At 46.8% G+C, this 24519-nt stretch overlaps 1 protein-coding gene across 2 annotated transcripts in view; it reads right to left on the bottom strand.

Annotated features, from left to right (window-relative positions):
* The window catches only part of LOC119433198 (1-phosphatidylinositol 4,5-bisphosphate phosphodiesterase eta-2), a 77322-nt gene extending 61782 nt beyond the window's left edge, over positions 1 to 15540 (bottom strand). The window contains exon 1 of one of the 2 annotated variants that reach the window (XM_037700349.2): positions 15238 to 15540. In XM_037700349.2, the coding sequence (XP_037556277.1) occupies positions 15238 to 15292 (55 nt within the window). In that variant the 5' untranslated portion in view covers positions 15293 to 15540. Of the gene's footprint in view, positions 1 to 15232 lie in introns of both variants that reach the window. The other variant, XM_049659426.1, reaches the window with a different exon arrangement.
* Between the last annotated feature and the right edge of the window lie 8979 nt (positions 15541 to 24519).

The following is a 24519-nucleotide window of genomic DNA, read 5'->3' on the forward strand; positions in this document are numbered from 1 at the left end:
ATAGCAGCCCTTTGTTATCGACGCCGCCGCCATACGGCGCTATCTATCCCACGGTCGCGGACGTTGCAAAGTGATCTCGGACTGAGGCCGAGGCGTAAAGAGGTCGCGAACGTATCAACACTTACGGCATCTTTGCTTTCGCGTTTACGGAAATGGAATTGCGAGAATACAGACGCCACGCTACAGTTAGCTTTCTGCAGGAGTCTTCATCGCCACACAAATATCCGTCCTGCTCTGTAGGGGTATCGGCAGTAGTAAGGGCGAGTATTGGAAACAATACTTTTTCTGTGGTTGGGTAGAACAGCTGATGACGTGAAATTTTCTCAGCAACTATGAGAAATCATTTGTGCGCTTCCTGAGAGAAAGAGGGGAAAATGCATCCTGCGGTCGAGAGTCCTTGGCTGCATAACAGGGACTGAAGTTTCTCCAGGCTGTTAGCTAATCCCCGCAGTGGATTTGTGACATTTTATATGTTGGGGCTAGAATGAACAGACCAATGCACATATCGAATTGTAGGTCCGCTCAAAGGCGTACAAGATTGAAAGTTACGTGGCGCCATATCACGTTCTCATCACATACCTCTAACTGCATTGTAAATTGCTATCACTCCCTGCTTAATTCGCATTGTATCGCGATTGGTAACTCTTTACTGTTGCATATGTTTAATGCCACGCTTTCCTTAGCCATCACTTTCATTACCAACCATTTGCAATGAATACTTTAACTTTTTTCTTTGCCTTTAAATACTGCAGACCTAAAGGCGCCATGGCAGGAGCGAATTGAAGCAAGATGTAGCGAGCATGAAATAATCAAAATACATTACAAAAAAAAAAAAAAAAACGTAGAGAGTTAAAATCAGTCGTGTTAACATTATGAAGTCATTTCGAAGGACGAATTTCTGTTGGCAGATTAGTTGCGAAACATACCCAAATGCTCATTTCCTGGTAGAAGAATATTGCCACCAGCAGTAGTGCGTACAGTGGGTACAGGGTACACTTCCTGGGAGTGAAATAAAACTGCCCAGATAATACAGCTAAAGTAAGAGAGACCATGCTGTAGATGCTGCAATAATCAATGTGCGACAGGCTGCATGTATAGGACCACTATGTGTCGTGTGCATAGTGCTTATCGCGTCTGGTAAACGGAGTGAAGTAAGCATAGTGTGCTCCTTGAGGCAACCATTAGTCGACACCACCCAACCATCTACCGTCATCGCTATTAAAAAGTCTACACTATCCGTACAGCTCGTGCAAGCCAAAAAAAAAAAAAAAAATACAAAGGAAATGTCAAGCCTTAAGAAACACACGTGTGTGTTACGAGAATGCAACCAACTTAGTACTGGTCACTGTCCTCTTCAGAAACTCGGAGTATTTTTTTTTTACTATGAGCTTATGCTATTAACTAACAAGATTTAATTACCTAACTTGTAAATTATTGTTTTAAACGCAGCATCTTCAATAGAGAAATGGAGAAGTTGAAGAGCCGTTGTAGAAAAGTTTTATTGTGGTTCTGTCACTTAAAACCCCAGAATTAAAAAAGAGATAAAAGTCCCTTTCTTGAAGAAAGATGGTTGAACGCGAAGCATTCTCCCATGCAAACTGAATGAATGTCAAAGTTCAAAGCCAACGACCACTCAACGAATCCAAGATATGCTGAGCGACCCGATGCGATGCATTTGTGATTTGATTGCTGGTTTAGGATTGTATTTTTTGAACGTTGAAGTTGACTGAAGACACATTTCGTTAAGTTGCCTAGCCTTTATTTTAGATCATGTAGCCGTTGATTACACGCACTCACACTTTCACAGACGACTCTACACTTGCACAGTATTGTATTGCGATCGCTGTGGTTGCCGATACACGGGATCGGCCTTACGGGCACGACCGCGCTCGCGCTTACGTTCGCGTACGGCAGCCTCTTCTTCTGCCGTGCGCTGCACCCGCGGCCTACCCATGGTGCCGGCTGGGAATGCAATGCAGATATATACAGTTCGTCTGGGTAGCGTAGTGTTGAAGTTCCCATTGTTCTTATCGGTACAACTGAGAATGTGAACTGTAATGTTCTACGATACGTACGTCGTGCGCGGTTGTTCTAATGTGTGCGCAGATGTGTAGGCAGTTCCATTGTGTAAGTTGGCTTTCCTGCAGTGCGTTTTCGGCGCTCACGGCCGAATCAGGGAGACATAGATAGCTTCGCTGTAAAAAAGCATGTTTGAGGGCACAAATGTGCGCGTAAGCGCCTAGTAACTTAGTACTTTTTCAAATCTCGCGCGCTTTATTTGCACCCGGAGAAATTAAAACCACAGCCGCTGTCCCCATGGAAGTTATTTGAATATTTCTGACTAGGCTCTACAAGCTCTGTATTGAATATTTTGCGTTTAAAGCAATACGTTAGTTGTTTACGAATTGCTGTTAATAATTGTGTCCACACAGTGTGTGCACACAATTCTATTTTGAACAGTTATTGTGAAATAAACTTCAAATTTAAAATACATAAGCTCGTAGTAAAAAAAAAAAAAAATCCGGCAAATCCCACGCCCTGTAGGACTCTCGATTAATGCGAAGCAGTGTACGGGGAACCTACCAAGTTAACGAAACGACCATGGGAGCACCAAGACGTAGGCGGCTGTTTCGTGACCTAATTTCATGACATTCAAGTCATGACCTATCACTTATGTTCGTCATACACTCTTGTCATACTGTGCCAATTTGATACATACCAAGTTAACGAAACGACCATTATAGAGCACCACGATGTAGACGGCTAGATAGGTAGATACTGTCAAATTGGCAAATGTTCGCCAAGAAACGCTTCGCATTTAATACTTTGCGTTGCTCAAGAGGTCACAGTAATACTAAGTCGGTTGCATTGTCTTAATGACACACGTGGATTTTTTAAAAGCTTGACCAGGTGTTTTCAACCTTTTTTTCAAGCTTTAAGCACCTGGCCAAGTGGAATCTTCTGACCACTTCAGTCAGAAGATTCCACTTCTTTTCTTTTTCTTACTCACAGTAAGAAAAAGAAAAGTTGAGGTGGGGTCTGCAAGGCTTCAGGACAGCTATTGCGAAATCCGCGGTTTCACACACCATTCGAAGTGCTGAGGCGCGTTAATCTTTGCGCCGCTCGCAAGGATTATCGAAAGGTGCGCGTCGGCTTGCCCAGCCGCGACCTCCCGCCCTCTCCCAGAAACGGCCGTCGTTGTGGGATTCCCCGTGAACCTTAGCTTCGTTAACATGTACTCTACACGCGAAAGCGTCGAGTCGGAAGTCGAGCTGACCCGGCCCGACCCGACCGTGTTTGCACGCGTCTTGCCAAAAGAGTTAAGTGAGTCAACCTTTGCAGACGGCTGAGATTGAACTCGGTTCGATGCTCCTTCGACCCGACCTGCTAGCGTTTAATGAAACCGAAGACTGGTTTTTCACCCCGACAAGAGCATTCAGACCGGCCTTTGTCGAGTTCGTGCAATCTATATCTCATCAAAAGGACGGTATGCGTTGGGCATGTTGGTATTCCACACTGAAAGCATTCACAGCGCGAAACGACAAAAACTACACGGAAAAGATACACGGACAGCGATTGTTCCTGCATCTTTTCTGTGTAGTTCTTGTCGTTTCGCGCTGTGAATGGTTTGAGTACAGCTCCTGTCGCCTCGTAGGTCGGCTCTATCACAGCGCAAGCTGTGAAGCTTTTGAGAGTCGAGTCGGCGGATGCCGGCGGAGTGTCCGCAGCAAAGCAGACATTATGGATGCTGATTGCTGCGAATGGCCACCATTGTCAACGCTGCTACACCGTATGGCGTAATGCCCGCGTCGCGAAGCTACGAGAGGAACAGATGGGAAGGGAAAAAAATGCTAAGGCTGTGGGTGTTTTCTTAGCTTTGTAGTTGCGCGTTTGTTGACCACAATCCATGTGAGCGGAGATTGAGCCAAACAAATAGAATTGTGTCTGGCCAAGCTGGCCTGCTATTGGTAAAACGAAGAATGGTCAATATATATTTGCACTAGCACGTTCTTGCTTTCCCGACAGCGCTTGCAGCGACATTGAGCACTGCTATCATAATGAAGTCAAAGACCAATGGAGTTTTGTGCTCGACACGCAGAACGGCTTTAAAGGAGAATACTGGCATGACTTTTTCGACTTGTCACTTTTTGCGTCAAGGGATGGTCAATACCCTCGAAACCCTGAAAAACAAACGGACAATTGCCAAAGCGCAATAAATAATTCACTACAATACTTGCTTCCACGAACCTGTCGCCGCAAAGCTTATCTGCGTCACAGCCAAAGAGAAATGTTTACGCAGTATTTATGAAATATTTGTGTAGCGGCAGCCGAAATTTCGGTTGCCTGTTATACATATTGTTCTATAACTTCATGTCGTTGCTGTTGGCAGGTCCGAATAATCAAAGGGTCCAAAAATCGGGCTTTGAAGAAGCGGTCAGCAAATGTGTTTGTATTATTGTAAAGTCAGTGGTTGCTCTTAACCAGACGCGAATGAAACATCGTAAAATTTCGATGAAATCGGTATTTCAATACGACAACCGTAAACAACCTTTAAAGATCGGGCATTTTACGATGAAATCGTAAAAGTTGACAGGTGTGGATCATAGGGTCCCTGCCAGCGCTCGTGTTCAGTCTGGCGAAGCGCTATATAATATAACGATTCCCTCATTAAACCTTCATCGACAAAGCCGTGAACAGCTCCTACGACGAGGCATTTGCTAGGATTGCACACAAAGCAATTGCTTACTTTGTATTTCTAGCTACACTTATCGCCCTGAGCGCCGTGCATTCAAGATTCTGCCTGCGTACCAACCACTGCCTTTCTCACCTGTCTCAAATATGCACCGACCACAGCGTTGATCTGTAAAGCCAAAACTGCTCTCATAGTATTACGTAATCATGACACCCCAGAAGTTTTTAAATTACAGTAAAAAGAGTGCACGCAGCTTTTTTGCCTATTTCATCGACTTGGGTTTCGCGTCAAGCAAGCAAGCTTGCTTGATTTAGCTGGACAAACAAAAGAAAACACTTAAAGTAGATCACGTGAGTCTACGTGCGCAGTACAGCTGTCTTGTAAGGGTCTGCTGCAGAGCTTTCTATTTGCCCGCGCACGTTCGAGGGACACCTGCAGACTTGCACAGGCTTTGTTTGACTTTTTTCGACAATGGGAAACCTGCTGGCCGTCATAAGAAGCGGACGAAGCCGATCGTACATGTTGACTGTCGCGCAAGTGTCCCTCTAAGCTTGTGTGCTCGGCTCTTCATCTTTCTGAGCTGTGTTTGCACACAATATCAGAGATGTGAAGGTTAAGCCTGGATCGCCCCATCCCAACCACCTCCCCCCCCCCCCCCCCCAAACAATAAAGAAGAAAGAAAGAAAGAAAAAGAAGAAAAAAAAAAACGGAAGAAAGAAATCAGGAACACACAGAGACGTTGCTGAGACTCCGCTATAACGCAGTCCGACAGAATAAGCAAGGAATGACGTTGCACAATTGTTCTCTGTCATAATTCAAGACAAAACATAATAGTAATAAAATAAAATAAATAAATAATGCTCGAGCAGGAGGTTTTAGGGAAACGAGGACTGTTTCGTTGATTTAAGGAACGTTGTTCCCCTCGGGCCATCCATGAAAGAACGAGACTATGCACCCCGGAAGGGGTGTCGATTATACTATGAGCCCTCAGCATTAGGAAAGGAAACATCCAAAATTGCGTTCAAGAGCCCGTACAGGTTCAACATATTCAGTAGAATGCTGTTAAGGTGAACTCAAAGGGGTCCTGAAAATTTGTATACGTCTTATTAGAAGTTTGGCTTTCCAGAAGTCATCTGTAGAATTCGCGATGAATCATTCCTCGTTCACACAAATATCCACGTCGCAAGCCATAGATAAAGCAGCATTAAACTCAAAAAGACAGATGTACAAACGATACATTTATTGAAATTGCATGTTACAAAAGCGTTGCTTTTGCAGGCTATCACACTATTGCGTAATTTCTGCTTGCCGGTATTGTGCAAATGTCTTCGCTGTCACAAAACCTGAACTTCTCCAAGGTTCTTTTTTTTTTTAATCATTGTTCAGTTTCATCATGTTACAAAAGAAGCACTGAATGATTCAGAATGTTATCAGTTGTATTATGTATAAATAAACACAGCTAGGCGGTGTCAAAATATTATATTAAATTCTGGCGTGTTACGTTGCAAAACGGCAATCTGATTATGAGGCACGCTGTGGTAGGGCAAATTTGGGTTAATTTTGACTTCCGGAGGTTGTTTAACGTACAGCTAAATCTAAGCACACAATCGTTTTCGTATTTCGCCCCCATGCTTCGAACCCGCGACCTCGAGCTTGCCATTTCCACTGGGCTATAGATACCGCGGCGGGTGGCATGGGCGGCGTTCTCCCCGTGATTAAAAATGTGAAGGGGCACCTTGAGGACCTCCTCAAGTGCGGTTTTTGACGTCAGCTCTGTCACTTTCCACGTCGTAGGGGACGCTGGCGTGTGCTGTTTGTGTCCACAGAAACTCCCATTTGCTTCTTACCTATCTAGCAGATTCGCCTCCGCCAAGTTTGCTGAACAGGCCCTCTAACTGCGCCGACTGATCCCGATAGTAGGCCTCAGTGGCAGCTGCGCAAGTTAGGCTTTGCCGAATTATGGTTCGTGTTAGCCGATTTCTTCTTTATTTGACCTAAGAGAAACGAAACAAATGTTCCCACTTCGTTCGTGGCGTCGGAAAATTTCTACTTAAGCTGCCGGGTTCGCCTTAACGGGAGTCATATTGTGTTCATTGTGAATGCGTTCCACTAGGCTAAATGATTCACAAAGAAAGCTTCTTGGAAAAGTTTTACGTGTTATTGGTTGGGATATGCACAGCACGGAGTAATCTTTACCTGGAAGCGTATTCGGCGTTCTCAGAACTGCACGTACGTCCCCTCCTCGCTCATACTCTCGCGAAGAAAGGACGCGTAGATTACAAGGACCCAGACAATGACCCACTCGTGCTAAATATAAGCATATTACATGAACATAAGCTCTAGGCTAGCGGCAGTGGCAGATGCGCGGTGCTAACCTTATAGGCAGTGAATGCACTTGCTGAAAATGCAGATGACAGCAGCTTCCGCGTTTATTCCGTGCTTAACTTGGGGATTGCGACAGCTAGCCGGTGCTCGGCCATGGTGAGAACCATCTTAAGGATTATTCGGTGGCGCTCAGCTAAAAGTGCTTGTGATTACTACGAGACCGAAAGAGCGCCCGCAGGAAACCTATCTGACTAACAACATTGCGGTTTCAAGAGGTGCGGAAGGGCCGACTTAAGGTCTATCCACATGGACTTCCGCACGGGTGCGGGCATGCGGAAAACTTCAGATGTCGCACATAGGTGCGAAAATTTTGGTTTACAATGGGTGCGCAGGAGCAGTGTAAACCAAAATTTATGCAAATGTCGGCAACATGGGCAGTTTTTGGCGCTTCCGCACGTGTGCGGAAGGCCATTCGGATTGAGCGTAAGTCGGCCTTAACCACCTCGCCACGGCCGCTTTGCGCAAACGAAGAGATAATACTTTCACAAGGCGTTAACAAACACCCCTTGTTTTTTTTTTTTTTTTTTTTTTTTTTTTTTTTTTTTTTTTGGACTCTTGTGGTTGGAGTTGCATCGGACCACAGCTCCCAGCCGTGCGCCTCCACGCTTTAGACGTTGATTGCGACGCGCGGTGCTGTGGTTTGATTTGATGTTTTGTTGCGCTAGCAATTATATGGCACTGCAGGCGAACTTCCGCTGTCGCCGTGATGTTCCGTATATTTTGGGGTTTATGTATGCTACACGTTTTATCTAAGCCGTGTATTCAACGCAAATTCCATAATATTCAACCGCCAAAATTGCTCAAACAATGTACTTCTTGACTGAATTATTCCTCAGATTTTTTCAGAATCGAAGTGCGCACACTAAAGTAACAAAAAATTTTATTCCGACCGCGTGCCTTTTATCTTAAATCTTCTCAGTTTATTGAAAAAAAAGTGCAAAACACTATTACAGCTCACAATCTGAAAGTTATGTTATTCCACTGGCGCAGCTTTTTACATAAATTACATTTACGGGCTACGCCTGTGCGATACCATTGCGGGCTCTTAACGGCGTGTTAAACATTTCAAGCGTGCTAGAAATGTTGGCACATCCGCGTAGTCCACACATACTTAGAACACTGTCCGAGAAGTTAAAGCGCCACGCTAAACCTCGCTATAGAGGGTGTCTCAGTAGGGTGTCAGAAGGGTGCCTGAACCCTAGCTGTGGGTGCTTCACCCTTTGGACGAAAGTGTCATCTTATTTAATCACATCTATTTGTCGTTGGGAAGCGCAGAGAAGGGAAGCGCAGTCCAGGACGGCAGAAAACTAGGTGGGGTGATGAAGGTTGGAAATTTGCAGGCGCAAGCTGGAATCAGCTAGCGCAAGACAGGGGTAATTGGAGATCGCAGGGAGAGGCCTTCGTCCTGCAGTGGACCTGAATATAGGCTGATGATGATGATGATTTGTCGTTCGTACTCATGAGTACACATCATGAATCGTATGTTTACTAGAAAAAAAAAGTATGAGGAGGGCTCGCTATATAAATGGATGTGACATCGCCGTGGCCTCAGAGATTGTGGGGCGCTAGCGCGCTGCTCGATCTCGGAGGCTATAGATTCGCGTGTCTTGCTTGGAAAAAAATGATGCCTCGGAGAGTACTTGCGTAAAATCTGTAGCTGCGTGAAAGCTCAATGAAAGGGGGAAAAAAAGTGCCATCTACCAGACTGTAGCACGACATTACAAAAGTCAACCCTTTACGGGTTTCTCAGAAAAAGAGCTTCGCAGTTGAAGAAAAGCTCTTCAAAAGAGTCGATTCCTAGTCGATTGTTGTAGTATTTAGTTAACCGTATAGGCTAACGGATTGCACTGAAAGGTGAAATTAATAGCCAACTCGAAGCGCAGGATTTCCGTAAATAGCAAATCAGTATTAAGGTAATGTAGCGCGAATTATTACATGGAAACAAAAGAAGAAAGTAGACAAGGACGGGCGCTATAACCATCACCATAACGCAAGACCAACTAGCCCAACAGTCATTCCTCCTTAAGCAAATCAATTCTGCGAAAATCCGCGAAATGGAGAAATTCGGTTCAATTTTTTTTTTTGTTCGACGAAACTTCCTCCTTTTCTGCGGATTTCCGCAGAACTGATTTGCTATGAAATTTGAATGCACTCGCATCTCTCTGAAGCCCATCGGTTCTCGTCGTTGCACAAATCGTTCACGCACAAACATCTGGCAATTTACTCGTCCGATTGCTGGCTGCGACGTTCTGGTTGCATGATCTGTTTCGTAGTTCCAACGTTTGCATCCCTACAACATTTGCGCTACACTGAACGCTTAAATTTCCAAAACACTAGAGCTCGGGTGTGGGAGAGTTAATGGTGCGCCTAACATAGCATTACCGAAAACGCGCTACTAAAGTACTCTATATAGCTGTAACCACACTATTATCCGGTGACTAAAACACAACCATTCTGAAGTTAAGCTACTGCCGTACGACAATATACTACTCCTATAGTAGGATACCACTTAAAACAGCAGTTGGCAACAAAGGAATACGGACCGCGTGGGGTTGTGTTACTCTGCCAGCCAATCGCAGAAGCAAACAAAATCGTCGTCATGCGACCTTTTCAAAATGGCGTTGTACTTGATACGACTGTACTTGTCGTGCTTGTATGTTCCACTACAATAGATGAGTGAAAACGTATAAAATTACGCGCTTATAACTTTATTTTTGTGGTTTCCGTCTTATTTAGGTAACAGGGAAAGTTTGAAGTACGAACTATTTGCAGCCTCGTGGAGGAACAGTGGCTGGCGGTTATGACTGCATACTTAAGTTGTATCCTGCTATAGAAGCGCTATTGGAGAAAAACGCTGTTGAGTCGGTTCTGCCAAAACAACAATATTACGATCAAACTGCGTCCAACAAAATTTTCCGCTGTTTTCCACTCGAACGCACGTTGACAGCTCGTCTCTGCAGTAGGACAAAGAACAATGCAAGGTCAAGAACGCAGGCAGAAACGGCGTACATTTGTGTCCGGAAAAATATTGGGCATAGACGGACAGTTTTTTTTTTTTTTTCGTCAGAAGTAGTGCCTATACTGCCTTTCCCGAAGCTTCTGCGCCGCATAATTACATATGGAATGTGTTTGTCATGAACTCTGCATCAACTCTGTGTATAAGACAAGTGGCAATAAAATGCAAAAAATGTCGAATTGGTGCCAGGAAAACTGAAGTTTTTAATATCATGAAATTCTCACAGTGCTATTCAAGTTTTATACGAAAACGATGTCCCATTGGGACAGTTAGTCATCTTTAGAACTGAACATGGTCGGTCGGTCTTCAATGAAATGGCACGGCATATCCCTATTGACCGAATTTTAAGGATGGTCAGCAGTTTTGAGATATTGATTGCCAAAGTGTGCGACAAATTACATGGGCGTTTCAGTTACTTTTGTGCATTAATGCATAACACAGAATTTTGTTTAAAAAGTAAATGGAACAACAATGCATTTTTACCGCTATAGTTTGATGGATATATCTAGAAACGATATCTCCTAGATGATGATGAAATCGAGATGATGATATATCTAGAAACGCATGTCATCCTCAAAATTCGTTCCAAATGGTTTTGCCTTGCAATCTCAGGCTACAATTCGTAAATTGCAATATGCGCCATAACGTAATTAAGCAGTTAATTAGAGAATTTTTGCTAATTTGTTGATGGTGTGTTTTGATTTCTCGTTCATGCTTGGCTCGTTGAATATTCTACCTCGATGACTCGAATCACGCAACTTGCCACATGTGATTTTTTTTAAATTTCGTAGGACTTAAAAATGATCGCCCCTTATATTACAGCGAATAAATATGAGAATATAGTTAAGCAAAAAAACATTTTAGCGTGCAATTCTTTCGTATCGCACAAAAATTGCAGAGGCAATGGCAAATGTTTCTGAGTTTAAACACAATTCGGTAGCACCAAAGAAATGGGTCTCCGAGAAGTCAAGTTCAAGCGAAGCTTTCGGAAGTGTTCTAAAACTGATTTTGATTGCTCTTCAACATCATCTGCACACCGTCTTAAGGTTTCTCTACGGCGGCCAACATGTTCAATTCTATGATTTCTGCAGAAATGCGCACACGAGAAGCTATATTTGCGAAAGAAAACATCGCCATCAAGCTTAAGGTTCGCAAGACATGAAAAGGTATCGACGTTGTCATAGCCAACCTTGCAATCTGCAAGGTTGAGGCCAACGTGAGCACTTATCACCCCTGAAATGTACAAAGCTGAGGCACATGAAATAGAAAGCTGTCGTCAACCTTGAAATCCGTGAAGTTGAGGCAAAATCGCGAGTAACAAAGTGTCGCCAACCTTGACATTCGCAACGAGGAGGTACTTCCATGACATGAAAAATTGCCATAACCTTCAAACGCACTAGCTTCAAGTGTGTTCATAAAAGGAAAGTTGTCATCAATATTATAATTAGCAAGGTTGAAATAGATTCATGAAACGGAAAGTTAATCAACCTTTACAGCCTCAAGGTCGAGGTATGTTGGTGCACGTTGTCATCATTTACCTACGAAATTAGCACGCGTTTCCTTTGAACTTTCGTGCTAGGTTTAGTTGAATGGCAACCCTCCCTTTCGTATTTTATACCACGTGTATTTGTCAGTGCTTGCTTTGGGAATGTCATCGCCATGAGGAAGAAGGACCAAGAGGAAGGGGGAAGACAACAGCAGGACCCTCTGAAGCGGGGCGCCTCGCTGAGAGATGGCAAGCCGCCCTCCTCAGCGAGGCACCCGAAGACGGGAGTGGGCCGTCCAGCGGGCCAGGGCCATTGCCGGGGATCTCGGAAGATTTTCGTGCAGCGATGGACCACTGGCAGCCTAGCCCCGGGCACCAACAGCAATAACCGTTGGACAAATAAAGTTTATTCCTATCCTATCCTTCCGAACCACGGCTCATGTGGCTGAAATTGCAATTCCACACACCGCCTTTTCCAAATTAAGAGAGCAGTCGCGTTACTTCTGGGTCAAACATGGGCATCACTCCAGTGTACACTGCGATCAGTTGTTCGTGATCGACAAATCCTCTCCAAATTACGCTCCGTAGAATGACTAACGACGAAAGGTCTATCAAATGGTTAACTGAACTCTGACCATGCTAGATGATGGCTCAAAAATTCACATTCGATCATGTGTCCCAACTCCTTGTGCACTTAACACGACGTCGCCATTCTCTTTGCAGCAACAACCCTTTGGAAAAATAAACGTTTTTATTGATTGATTTATTTATTGATTGATTGATCACATCTCCTTCGCGCAGCACATGCATTATACCCATCTCTGCTTTCTTGCAGCTCACGGGCCGCATTTTCGGTCGACCACTTTCACCTTTGCGTGACCTCACGTCCAGCGTGACGCTTCATTGGAGCCACCGGCGTCCAGTCCGCTGGATTAGCCAATCAGCGCTCACTGAAAGCAACAGCTCCGAAAGAGATCCACCGAGAATGCCACCCCTAATTTTCTATTAAAAAACTTGGAGGACGCTTAAGCTTCGCCTTTAAGAGTAGAACGCGATAGCGTTATCGGGACCCGTTCGCATCGCATCGTTCGCATACGGCCAGTAGGCTTCATTCACTCCAACACAACGTGGGAAAGCCAGCTTACAAAGACCAAGCTTACACCGATCCCCTCAAAGTCGGCTTCACTTTAAACTGAAATGCAGTGCTGGAAAGACGTTTTCCAGGGGCAATATAAGTGGTCTTATATTAAAATGTGAAGGCCCTAGCACCTTTTTTATTATTTTATTAATTGTTATCTATTGCCCCGACGCGCGCAGGTCTGGTAGAAATGTCTGAGTTTCCTCGTAGCAGAATTAGGTTTTCTCGTACATTCAAATTACAATCCGACGGCGAATCCGACGCCGAATAGTAAAGTCGTACTTTACTATTTTTCTGACGGATTTCACTGTGAGAAATTCAATTTTTGTTCACCAAGACCTTGCACCACGTGGAGGGCCTGCGCGGTCGATGTGGTTGGATGATTTTCTCCGCCATCCGCGATCACATGCCGGTTGCCGACGCCGGATTTTGTGCGACACGAGGCCCTAAACGTTATCGCGTTAAAATAATGTTGATAACACGTGTGCTCAATGGTATCGTGAGAGCAGGCGTAAACCTTTGCTACTGTTCATATTGCATACATCACTTGCAGTCGCTTTGAACCGGCGGGAAATCATCAGAGTGGTATACCACACTGATGTGAATGCCACACTGTAACTGTGAATAGACCACCGGAGGAAACTAGTTTCCTCCTGTGGTCGTCTATTCAGAATTACACGCGTAGTGGTGGTGGTTGTGTTGCAGGAGAGATAGCCTTGGTGTATTTGGGCGGCAAGTGTTCCGCCTATCTCTGTTACGCTATAAATGGCTTTCACTGACGTCATCTCAGGCGCCATGTTGGCGTCTCGTGCGGCTCCGACACTCCCCAACACAGTCGGTAGAGCAGGGGCCTCTCCGAAGTTTTCCTTCCTCCATGAAAGCCGGTTACCCGGGGCAGTGAATATGATACAGTGACGTCCTCCTAGGCGCCATATTGAAGAACCATCAAGGTGAGAAGCTGCGTCCGTGACGTCATGCGCAAGCTGTCTATGAGCACGGCTGTTTTCACTAAACGTTTATCAACTCGGTGTCTCGACACTAGGAAGACAATTACTACAAGCATAGTAGGACTCTTTTCTTTGTTACTGCGGGCATTACGGGAACACTACGTTTTGAAAGCACGGGTGTGGAATGGAACATCCTCATTCTGTAGACCGCAAAAAATAAACGCCTAAATTTCCTCTTCGAACTGCAAGCATAACCCGACGAAATGTTCCACATCATCGATGTCACCAAATAAGGCACAGAGCGGGGAAGTGGATCGTCCAGCTTGTGCCATGCATGCTTGTTTGCAGGCGGAGACCATTCTAACTGGATACAGGAAGGTAACGTTTTCGCGAGTAAGCCTTTTGAGCATATAGGGTTCATGTGAAGTTCTGTAGAGTGCTCGAAAATGATCGCGGATTTCATCCTTTTGTGCTCTGCAGGTACTCTCACGGCGCTCCATTCTTTACAGTGCTGGATGGCAATGGTGAAAGTGAGGCTAATTGACACCCTGATCCACGAGTGTGGAAAACACTCGGGCTCATTGGTGTGGGCGTAGTTCACTGCGCAGCGCGGAAACACAGGACGAGCAAGCTGATGGACGGTCACACAGCGTTGACATTCAAGATTTATTATGTAAAGCGCGCGTTTTCGGTGTGGTTGTTTAATGACTGCACACAGATGGGTAGGTAGGCTAAGTAAGAGCCGGCTACGCCAATACACACCTGAGAAATTATAACAATGTCCCCATTTCTAGAATACTCACACACATGCCAGTGACGACTTCTTTGCCTGTTCTCCCTGCGTTCTCTGAGCTGTACAGTGAGCTGTAACCCTGATACATTCCGCAGGCCTCCGATCCCCACCGCTGCGTCCCACCTCAGGTACAGTCGGCGTCAAAAGTTTGCGGGCCAGGGGAAGTGAGGAGCTGAACATTTCCTTACCCTGGGCACTCAGCCTGGTGTTTGGATTTTAAACTTGTACTAGCATATGCGAACAACGTGGGGTTGCACAACTTTACTGGCTATACGGTCACAAATTTCACGGAAATTTAACGTTTTCTTAAACCCTGCAGTTCTTTTAACTTTTGACGCCGGCTGTACAGGCTGATGGCATACGTGGGGAGATTTAGTAATGTGAGTAAACTGCTTTGACCATTCTTAATGTTCTAGACACCGGTCACCATTAATTAGTTCTGCCAATCCATTCAGGTTTTCAGCTTTAAGAAAGCGCTTTTTAACCCCTGCGAAACTAAAGTGATCACTACCGCTCAAAGCCAAGCGAGCAGTATACTTCGTTGTCTGCGCTCACATCCTAGCAGCCCGAGCGACTTCAACAACGCCTATCGCGGCTCTTATCAACCCTATACCGCAATTCGCACGAACACCTTCGCGCGCCTTCGGCGAGCCTGCGTGGTTCGTAAAATGAAACGTTTGAGCGATCCGTCTCTCCACTGATGTGGGGGCGTGTTTGGCCAGCCGGCGCGCTCGCAGCGTCGCGAGCAGCGCGGCGTAATGTAAACACACGCACCTCACCTGCCTTCAACGTCGGAGCTTCGCAGCCGTCAAGCGTGCTGCAAGACGAGTCCATAGTCAACGATCACAGCTCTCGGGCCTAGGGAACGTACACTTGCACGCATTCGCACACACGCACGAACGTGCGCTCTCTTCGATGCCGGAGTTGTGAAGTCCCAGCTGCCGTTGGTCCTGCAGCTCGCCGGCTTTTCTTTCTTTCTTCTCTCTCGGTGCGACAGGATCTCCAGGCGGGCAGTAACGCCGGCCGAAGGAAAGGAACTCGCACACAGGCGTGCGGTCTTGTCACCGCGCCCTATTGTTGGCGGCAAGCAGCAGCGCCGGGGTATCCCGCAATCGAAGTCCGCAAGGCGGCGGCACAGCTGCTGCGCACCTGATAAGACGAGCGCACCTTGTCTTGGCTAAATCGGTGCAGTACTGCGGATGCTGGGAGCTCGCTTACGTCGATGGGACGAGCGATCGCTCACCGTTGCACACTATTGCTCCGTGCCGTCTGCTCTCGACGACGATTAGCAGACGACGCTGCGAAACTCCCGGCGCAACATGGACAGCTCCTTCACATCGCATTGTCACAAAGGCGCGACGGTGCTAACGTTGTCACCTGCACTTGCCTTCACCGCTACTGGTCTGTAGTGGTGCGAAGGAATGCAAAAGCTTCGCCTGTTGAATGGGTCACAGGGCTTTCCTGCGTGCGTTGCACTATCACGCGCCGAAAACGCTATAAACGGGTGCTGATAAGCGTGCTTATCGTTGTAGTAAAGATCTGCTGGGAACTATAGCTTTGCAGTAAAAAGCAGGTAAACAAGAAATGTCGGCACAACAAACGCGAGGCATCACGCCAAACAAAATACAGACTCAGCCTGCCCGTACCCACAGGAGCGCACGTCACAACGCTCTAAGAAATATTGCAACAGAGGGTTGCCTGCATTCAAGTAGCACGCAGATCACTTTGTACACCAAGAGCATTGCAATCCATAGGAAACATCGTGAATGTACAACGCGAAGGTTAGGAGAGGAACGTAGACATGACAATGACTAGCGCTGTCTTCGATAGTTAATGTTTTTGATATCCCGAGTGCACCAGTCCTGCGTGCGTACTTTATACTCCATCTCACAAATCGTTTGCAGCACTGGGGAAGCTGGACTCCTTAGCCAATAGAAAAGCTGAATCCCCCTCGAGATGTATTCATCCGCTCCGCGTCGTCTGCTCGGCTGCTGCTGAATTCGCGGTATACGACGTGCTATGCGCAAAGGTCCTGACATGTCACGCATCGCTATAACGTATCGTGTACCAAGCAAAAACAAAACTCTCTAATCCTGGCACTAATCGGACAGTTACGCCCGGAACTATATTCCTCTGCGCCAGGATGTTGACTTTTACGCCACGTACCTTGGCAGGGCTGCAAAGGACTTGTGAGATGAAGCATAGCTCCCACAGAGATGCTACCCTCCAACGGGAACATGTGACCTGATCAATGTAGGAACCAAGCGGCGTCGGAAAATGGCGGAAAGCGACAAAATACGTTCTTCGGTTGACGTTCGCTGCGCAAGGGACGACTGTGATCTTTAGTTTTGGGCTCAAAATGGCCCCTTAATAAATAGTGCATTTTATAAACCTGTGTTGGTCAAAGGATATGGTAGTTGTAATTAGATGAAGGCTGCCTTCAACGCCAAGGGCCACACGACTATGGCGTTGCAAAAGTGCTTTAACGTAGCACAACCGCGCAACAGTCTGGGTGTATTCATGCTGCACTGCCGAAGGAGTGCGTGTATATTGCCACCAGCAGTAGTGGGTACAGTGCTAAGAGGCAGGCACGGACAAGAAGAAAAGAAGTGCGCGTGCTTCTTTTCTTCTTGTCCGTGCCTGCCTCTTAGCACTGTACCCACTACTGCTGGTGGCATTTCCCCCCTTCCGTATAGTTTTCACGTAGCTGCGTAATTTTTTTCAGCTGCAGACGTGACATCGGTCGCCTTTGTGCAAAGATGTTATTTTCGCTGTCCATGTATTGTTCAGCGCATTATCACGACGAGTGATAGCGTGTCATATTGCACATTTACAAGAAATGAAAGTAGACAGGTAAGGATGATAACACGCGATAAAATAAGCTTTATCTTCGAGAGTGAAAAGAGAGGATAAGTTATGGCGAGCTGCTTCGCTGAGACATGAAAAACGAGAAAACGGGCGAAAATGAGGAAGAGTTCGAACTTCCGGGCGTGGCGGGCATATACAGTCTACATATATGCAGGCTGATAGACAGACAGACAACGAACTTTATTTGATCCTGAGGAGCTACTGTCAGGACCCCCTAACGGGAGGCCGTTGTAACCGCTGGCCGCGCCCACGTAGAGGACAGAACGCCATGACGCTCCGCCCTTTCCTGGGCCCTCTGGATAGCCTGGACTTGCTTTCGGAGTACCGTGCTTCTGATGGCCTCCTCCCATTCGGCTTCGCTGGAGAGTAGGTCGTTAGGTAACGCGGGACATCGCCAGAGCATGTGAGCCATAGAGCAAAAGGGTTCATTACAGTCGGGACAACCAGGGTCCACGTCTGAGTATATCCTACTAAGGAAGCCCCGCGACGGGAAAGATCCCGTCTGCAACATTCTTAGAGTAGCTGACTGACCTCTGCTGAGCTTCGGGTGAGGAAGAGGAAAAGCTCTCCTGCCAAGTTGGTAATGTTTAGTAATTTCATTAAATGTGAGAAGTGGATCGTTCTGCTGAGTCCCTTCCTGCCCCTCCGGAGCCTCCAGACCGTCGCGGCGCGTGAGTTCTCGCGCACGGTCGTGGGCCACCTCGTTGAGTTTTGGGAAGCCCTCGAGAACGTTCGTCCCCATGTGTGCGGGGAACCACGTAATATAATGAGAAGCGGGGCAAACCCTCTTCTCTAGAATAGAGGCCGCCTCTCGTGCGAGGTTACCCGATTCGAATGCTCTGATTGCGTCTCTCGAGTCGGTGTAAATGTAGAAATGCTCTGGGTCACACAAGGCCAGCGCAACTGCGATTTGCTCTGCTATACCCGGGGTGGCCGCCCTTACTGAGGCGGATGAGCGAAGCACTCCCCGCCCGTCTATAACCGACAACGCGAACATTCTCCTGTTGCCGTATTGCGCCGCATCGACAAAGAGCGAAGAGTCTATGTCATCCCTAACTCTCTTCAAGATGGCTCGTGCACGGGCTTTACGTCTACCCTCGTTATGATGTGGATGTACATTTCGCGGGAAGGGCCCCACCATGTAGGTCTCTCTCGTTTCCTGTGTCAGTGTTATCCGCCGTTCCTCCATTATCCTAGGAGCCATGCCAACCTCGTCAAGGATTCGCCTGCCAGCCTTGGTCGACGACAGCCTGACCACCTGGGCAGTGACCTGTGCCTCTATGATCTCGTCTATGTTATTGTGCATTCCGAGTTGATCTAGCTTGTCGGAGCTCGTGGCAATCGGCAAGCCTAGCACTATCTTGATGCTCTTGCGCATGAGGGTATTTAACTTGGTCTTTTCCGATTTCGACCACACTAGAGCTGACGCCACATAGTTAATATGGCTCATCAGAAATGCATGGTACATCCGAAGGAGGCACCATGCTGATAAAATCATTTTTATTAGTATACACTGCCTGCTAAATTCAAGTGAACTCTCCCGCCTCATTTTCTGCTTGTTTTTTACTCCTCAGAAGAGGTGTTGACTAGCTTTACCAAACATTGTTAACACCAATTCTTTTTATCTATTGAAATTCAGGAGCTCTCAGACCGGCTTTGTGGAAAGTGTACTTAGTTAACAAAAATATAAAAGGTACGTGCACCACTTAGTAGAAATACGTGTTCGTGGATTTTGCGGCGTATAGGTTGAAAATAGTCCCGAGGGGGGTTTATGTGGCCCACGTGAGAGCGTGCACACCGAAGGACTATACATTATCAATGCTGTAAGTGAACTATTATCTCCTTCTGCTCATATTTTAGCCCCTCTTACCTTAGTGCAGGGCAGTCAATCGGGCTCAGCATGGTTAACCTTCCCATACCACTTCTTAATCTATAGACTATCCAAATAAATGTTTGCTTGGGTAGTTGTTGGCAGATATTTCTTCTTTGGCCGCGAGGCTTAGAGATTTGCTGAAGGGGTTTAACTTTTCGAAGTGACACACATATGACAGACACAGCTATGGAGGGCGTCGTATAAAACTTGGGAGACGCTTAAGCCCGGCCCACATTCAGCGTTTTCACCGGCGTTTCCTGCCATTGCGTCTCTCAGCGTCGTTGCATCAACGGCGCCGGAGAGGTCACCCAGCCACATGAGACGCACGCAAACAGCGCCAGTCCAGCGTCGCACAATGTGACCAGACAGATTTAACCAGAAGCAGTGTGCAATGTCATTCAAGTGAACTATGAGTAATGTTCCCGATTCAGGTTTTTAAGCCCTGTTTATAGTTCTGCGGCACACACACGCACACACATTCACGGCAGCGCGCTCGAAGGTACGAGCGGCTGCTTTCTCAGACGGCGCCGCCTCGCCGACGAGACACTGGCGCCACATGGTGGCACGCACGCGAAATGGTTGCTGCGGAAGTCGCTTGCAAAAGTTGCCAGCAGCGCGGCCGCAGCCATGCGCTGATTGGTCGGCGCCAAGTCGGCGCTCATCGATCCGCTTCCGGCGGCGGCGCCGGCGCCGAGATTTCTGGTGTGCCTTGAGTACGACGTTTCGGCTTGGCGCCTCCCTCAGCGTCGACGCTGAGCGGCGCCGGGTCACGAAACGCCGAATGTGGTCGGGCCGCGCATTTACATTCGCACGCCCGTGCAGCCGGTCGATTGCAGCGCGCCCGCGCGGCGCCAAAGGGAACTACAGATCTAGGTACTTGCTGGCGACGCGTCTCCGCAAACGCCCCTAGCTCTGTGAGTCCCTGCGCCCTAGCGCCGCCGCCTCCCCAGCTTCTGCATGGTTCCACGGAGCGCGCCGCGCTAAAGGCCAGGCGGCCGCGCCGCCGTGGTCCGTCAGAATTATGCATTGCGTTAACGCTGTTGAAAACTGACTGGCCACAATTTGTCACTTAGCTTGGATCTCAATTTCTTTCCCCTTTTAGTTGTCGCTGCACCCTGTCCTTTGTGGGGTACTTGAGTCCACCCCTGTCCTTACCGCATACGGTAAGGTGCGCACCATGTTTTGCAAGCCGAGCCGGACCAAGCCTAAACATAGCGAGCAAGTGGCGTCGGCCACAGAGCCCACGCCGTGCATGTCAGCGTCTCGCGTGCGTTTTTCACCATGGTAGGACCAAGAGACGAGTTAAATTTAATTCACCTTCTGCAACGTGGCGAAGTGGCAGCAAGTATGTCAGTCCCTCTAACCGGAAGCATAACCTTGAGCTGAACTGAACTTGTGGCCGTACCCTTCGTACAGGGGAGTAATATACTCAGGCCGAATGAGAAAAAAATTCAAATAACCGAAAATCAATCAAACAAACTGAACATAAAACGTTGCAGAAAAAAAAAAGAACACTTCGGGTTGGTGGCGCCATCTAGTGATGAAGATTTTACTTAGAGGGGGCGCCGAGTTTTTATTGCAGTAACTAACTATATTCCACTCACGACGTCGCGATTCCACTTATCTGCTGGTGTAAAGTGTCGGCAGCGGTGCAATTTAAAACAAACAGTCCTATTTTTTATACGCAAGGCCTGAAGGTTAACCGCTGTCATCATTATCAAGTTACCGTACGCATAGAGCACACACGCAGCTCAAACGTATTCGGTCATCGCGGTACGTTACCGCACTTACCACACCGTAACACGGCACTACTAAAACTAATTGACTAAACAGTCGCGACAGGAGCAGAGCCGAGCACACACGCAGCTCAAACGTATTCGGTCATCGCGGTACGTTACCACACTTACCACACCGTAACACGGCACTACTAAAACTAATTGACTAAGCAGTCGCGACAGGAGCAGAGCAGCAATGTATTGTCTTCTTGCCTGCTTACTAATGGCAACAAATTAGCCTCTAGCACTGTGACATAATCAGTGCTTTCAGGTATGACTACGAGCTTGATGCTCTACCATTCGTCCACCATCACATGCATACTTCCCTCCGACTTCATGATCGGCCAAATGTAATCACGTTTTAACGCTTCGCCAGTGCACAAATGCCATCGTCGTTTAAACATTGACCACATGACACTAACGTAAGTCCGTACGGTTGTATACACTGTCGCTAATCGCGTCAAAATCCCGTGTTTCTCTAGTTAATGCCCGTTCAGTATCTGCGCTAGAACCCAACAGTCGGCTCGCCACGGCCGCACTAGAAAACGATCGTCTTCTCAACCAGGAGGCGCTGTCTCAACGTGGTCGTCATCGCGCTGTTTGCGCACGCACAGTGCGCAAACGCGTTGTTCCACCTTGTATCGCTTCGTTTTATCTCACACAATGCAGGATAGACATCGATTCCAATTTCCAGCAGTGTGCACGCCTCCTGCTCGCGGAGAGTTGCCGAGCCTGGTCCAGTGGAGGCGTTCCCGCGGTTATGGCGGCGAGCGGGGACTAGGGGGCTCAACGCAGATAGGTACGCGCGACCCCTAGGACCGAAAAGCACCTAGATGCGTAGTTCCCGTTAGTGCCGCGCGGGCGCGCTGCAGTCATCCGGCTGTACGGGCGCGCGAATGTAAATGCGCGGTCGGGCCTTTAAGCTTCGCCTTTAAGAGCAGAACGCGATAGCATTCAAGGGTCCCTGACTGCTTCTCACGCTTCTTGTCAACTGCAGCTTATGCAAGCGTAATCTTTACCGGGAAACGCTTGCGGCGAACGCCATGCAAGAAGACGAGCTTTCTGCTTCTTTTTTCTTTCCCCCGCAAGGCCGGCGCTTCGGAGGCGAGCGCCATCTGGTGCTGCTTCAAGGAACCGAGCGGCGCGCACTGTGCTGTGATTTGTAGAAAGTTTTCGCTTGTGGTCAACGCCAGATTTTCTGCGCGGCAGCATGTTTTATTTGTAACAATTCGGTTATAGCTAGCATTGGTGTATGAAATGTGTAATAAATGCCCTTGTGTTTGTTTGCGCTACTGTATTCTCGTTCTTTTGTCTCAAGAGTGCTTTGGAGGCCCCACAGGTTATACTTGTCATACTTGTTATGTTATGTTTTCGTGGTTGTTGTGGTTAGGGTGGCCAACCGCATTGCATGCAGCGGGACAGTCCCAACTTTTGAGTAAATGTCCCGAGTCCCGACTTGACCCAGTCGGGACGGCAAAATGGTCCGACTTTTTCTTTCATTTTCAAATCAAATCAAATCTTTATTTTCTACCATGTACATTACAGATGGAAGACAACGGAAAAAAAGCTGCCAGTAGGCGGCTTGACGAGTCCGCAGCCCCACGTAATGAGCGGCGTTTGGGCATCAGCAATGAAAAACAGTCAATAAACAAATCTAAACACTTGATCAGTGCAGAACAAAAGTAAAACAATGATTCGAAAAAAAAATAAATGCCAGGATAAGTAAATCAGTTTTCTTCTTCTGCAAACATTGATCAAAGTTTAGCAGTGAAACAAATAAATAAATCAAAATTAGTAGACTGATGATGGTTTAACAGTGATGGCAAAAAATAACATAGGCGTTCCATGCCAGAGGTCAAGCGGGGTGCAACAACGTTCTAATATTTTCCATGTCTGGTAGAATAACAGTGCTCATTTTTTTTTCTAATTGTGCCGGTTTACCAAGGTTATGTATGTTGTATGCCACTTCATGTTTAAATCTAGTACTCAAACGATAGTGGTATAATTTATGAGCTGTGATAGCATGCGCTCTATTGAAAAAACCTGCAGTTGCATTAAAATCAGCATATTGTACACATGGCGCAGGTATCGTTTCTGCTTAACGTAATTTTTTTGTAGGTTCGAGAATGTAGTTGTACCCCAGACAAGTTGGCAGTAGTTAACATGTGAATAGAAAAGAGAATTATAAATCAGTATTCTAAGTTTTGCAGAAGAAATGTATCTGAGACGACCAATTATTCGAGCTAGATTTGTTACTAGTAAGTTCACATGTGATTCCCGGGACATGTGTGCAGTAAATGTCACACTGAGGCATTTGAAATGGTTAACAATATTAACAGGACGAGAATTTAAAGTAATATCGGCATGAGGCTTACTGGCTTATTTTCGGCCCGAAAGATAACTGCTTTTCTTTTATTTTCGTTAATCTTCATAGAGTTATATGAGGACCACTGTTGTAGCTGAACTATGGTATCATTAGAATTAGAGATAAGGTGATCGCTGTTACCACCAGAAAAAATATGGTAGTGTATTCTGCATATGTAATAAATTGTCATTTATATATAGGTTAAATAGCAAGGGCCCCAATATGCTACCTTGTGGGACACCACAAAGCAGTGAAAGAACTTGTGATCGTGAGTTATTGATTTCGACAACTTGTCGCCGATGGGATAAATATGACCGCAATAAATGTAACCCACACCCACGCATACCATAAATATACAACTCATCCACCAAAACTTCATGATTCACCAAGTCAAAAGCCCTGGAAAAGTCGATAAATAAGCCAATCACTGTTTTCTTGCTTTCAAATTGTGTTAAAATATATTCCTCTTGGTGAAGCAAGGCTAATTCTGTTGACATGTTCTTCCGGAACCCGAATTGATGAGTTGTTAATACATTGGAGCTTTCAACGAAGTTCAAGACCCTACAGTGAATTATTTTCTCGAGAGCCTTTGAAAAAATTGGCAAGATAGATACCGGTCGGAAATTACCTAAGTCATTTCGATTCCCCTTTTTAAAGAGCACTACTATGGCAATTTGCATTTTGATGTAGTCAGATATTAAATATATTTGCAAGAACTGGTGCAATTACGTCTGCGACATATTTCACAAGTTTTATTTGAATTACATCGATATCTCTACTGCTGCTGTTGTTTAAATTTGTGATTATTGAAATCACTTCATGTACTGTGACCCCCCCCCCCCCCCCCCCCTAGGAAGCGCAGTTGAGATCACCCACGCACCGGCGGATGCCGTGGCCGCCGGCAACTAGGTGGTCTAGCGCATGCGTAAGTGGTCTCCTCTCCTTTCCTCCTCCGCGTTCCGCCTCGTGCTTTCTCTCATCTCCCGCTGCGCTCCTCGTTCGCTTTCATCTTTCGCTGTGCTCGTTCACTCGGTTACGAGGTACGACGCCGAGGCACGCCGACGCTCAGCGCGCGAACGGGCGCTTAAGAGCTGCGCTCTAAAATATTATCATGGCGTCTTCGGCCGCTGACCCCGCATTGACATTGCGTGTAGTTGGACGATAACTCTGCTTTCGAACG

Source organism: Dermacentor silvarum, chromosome 11 (assembly GCF_013339745.2).
Source record: "Dermacentor silvarum isolate Dsil-2018 chromosome 11, BIME_Dsil_1.4, whole genome shotgun sequence".
In the NCBI taxonomy this organism is placed as follows: domain Eukaryota; kingdom Metazoa; phylum Arthropoda; class Arachnida; order Ixodida; family Ixodidae; genus Dermacentor; species Dermacentor silvarum.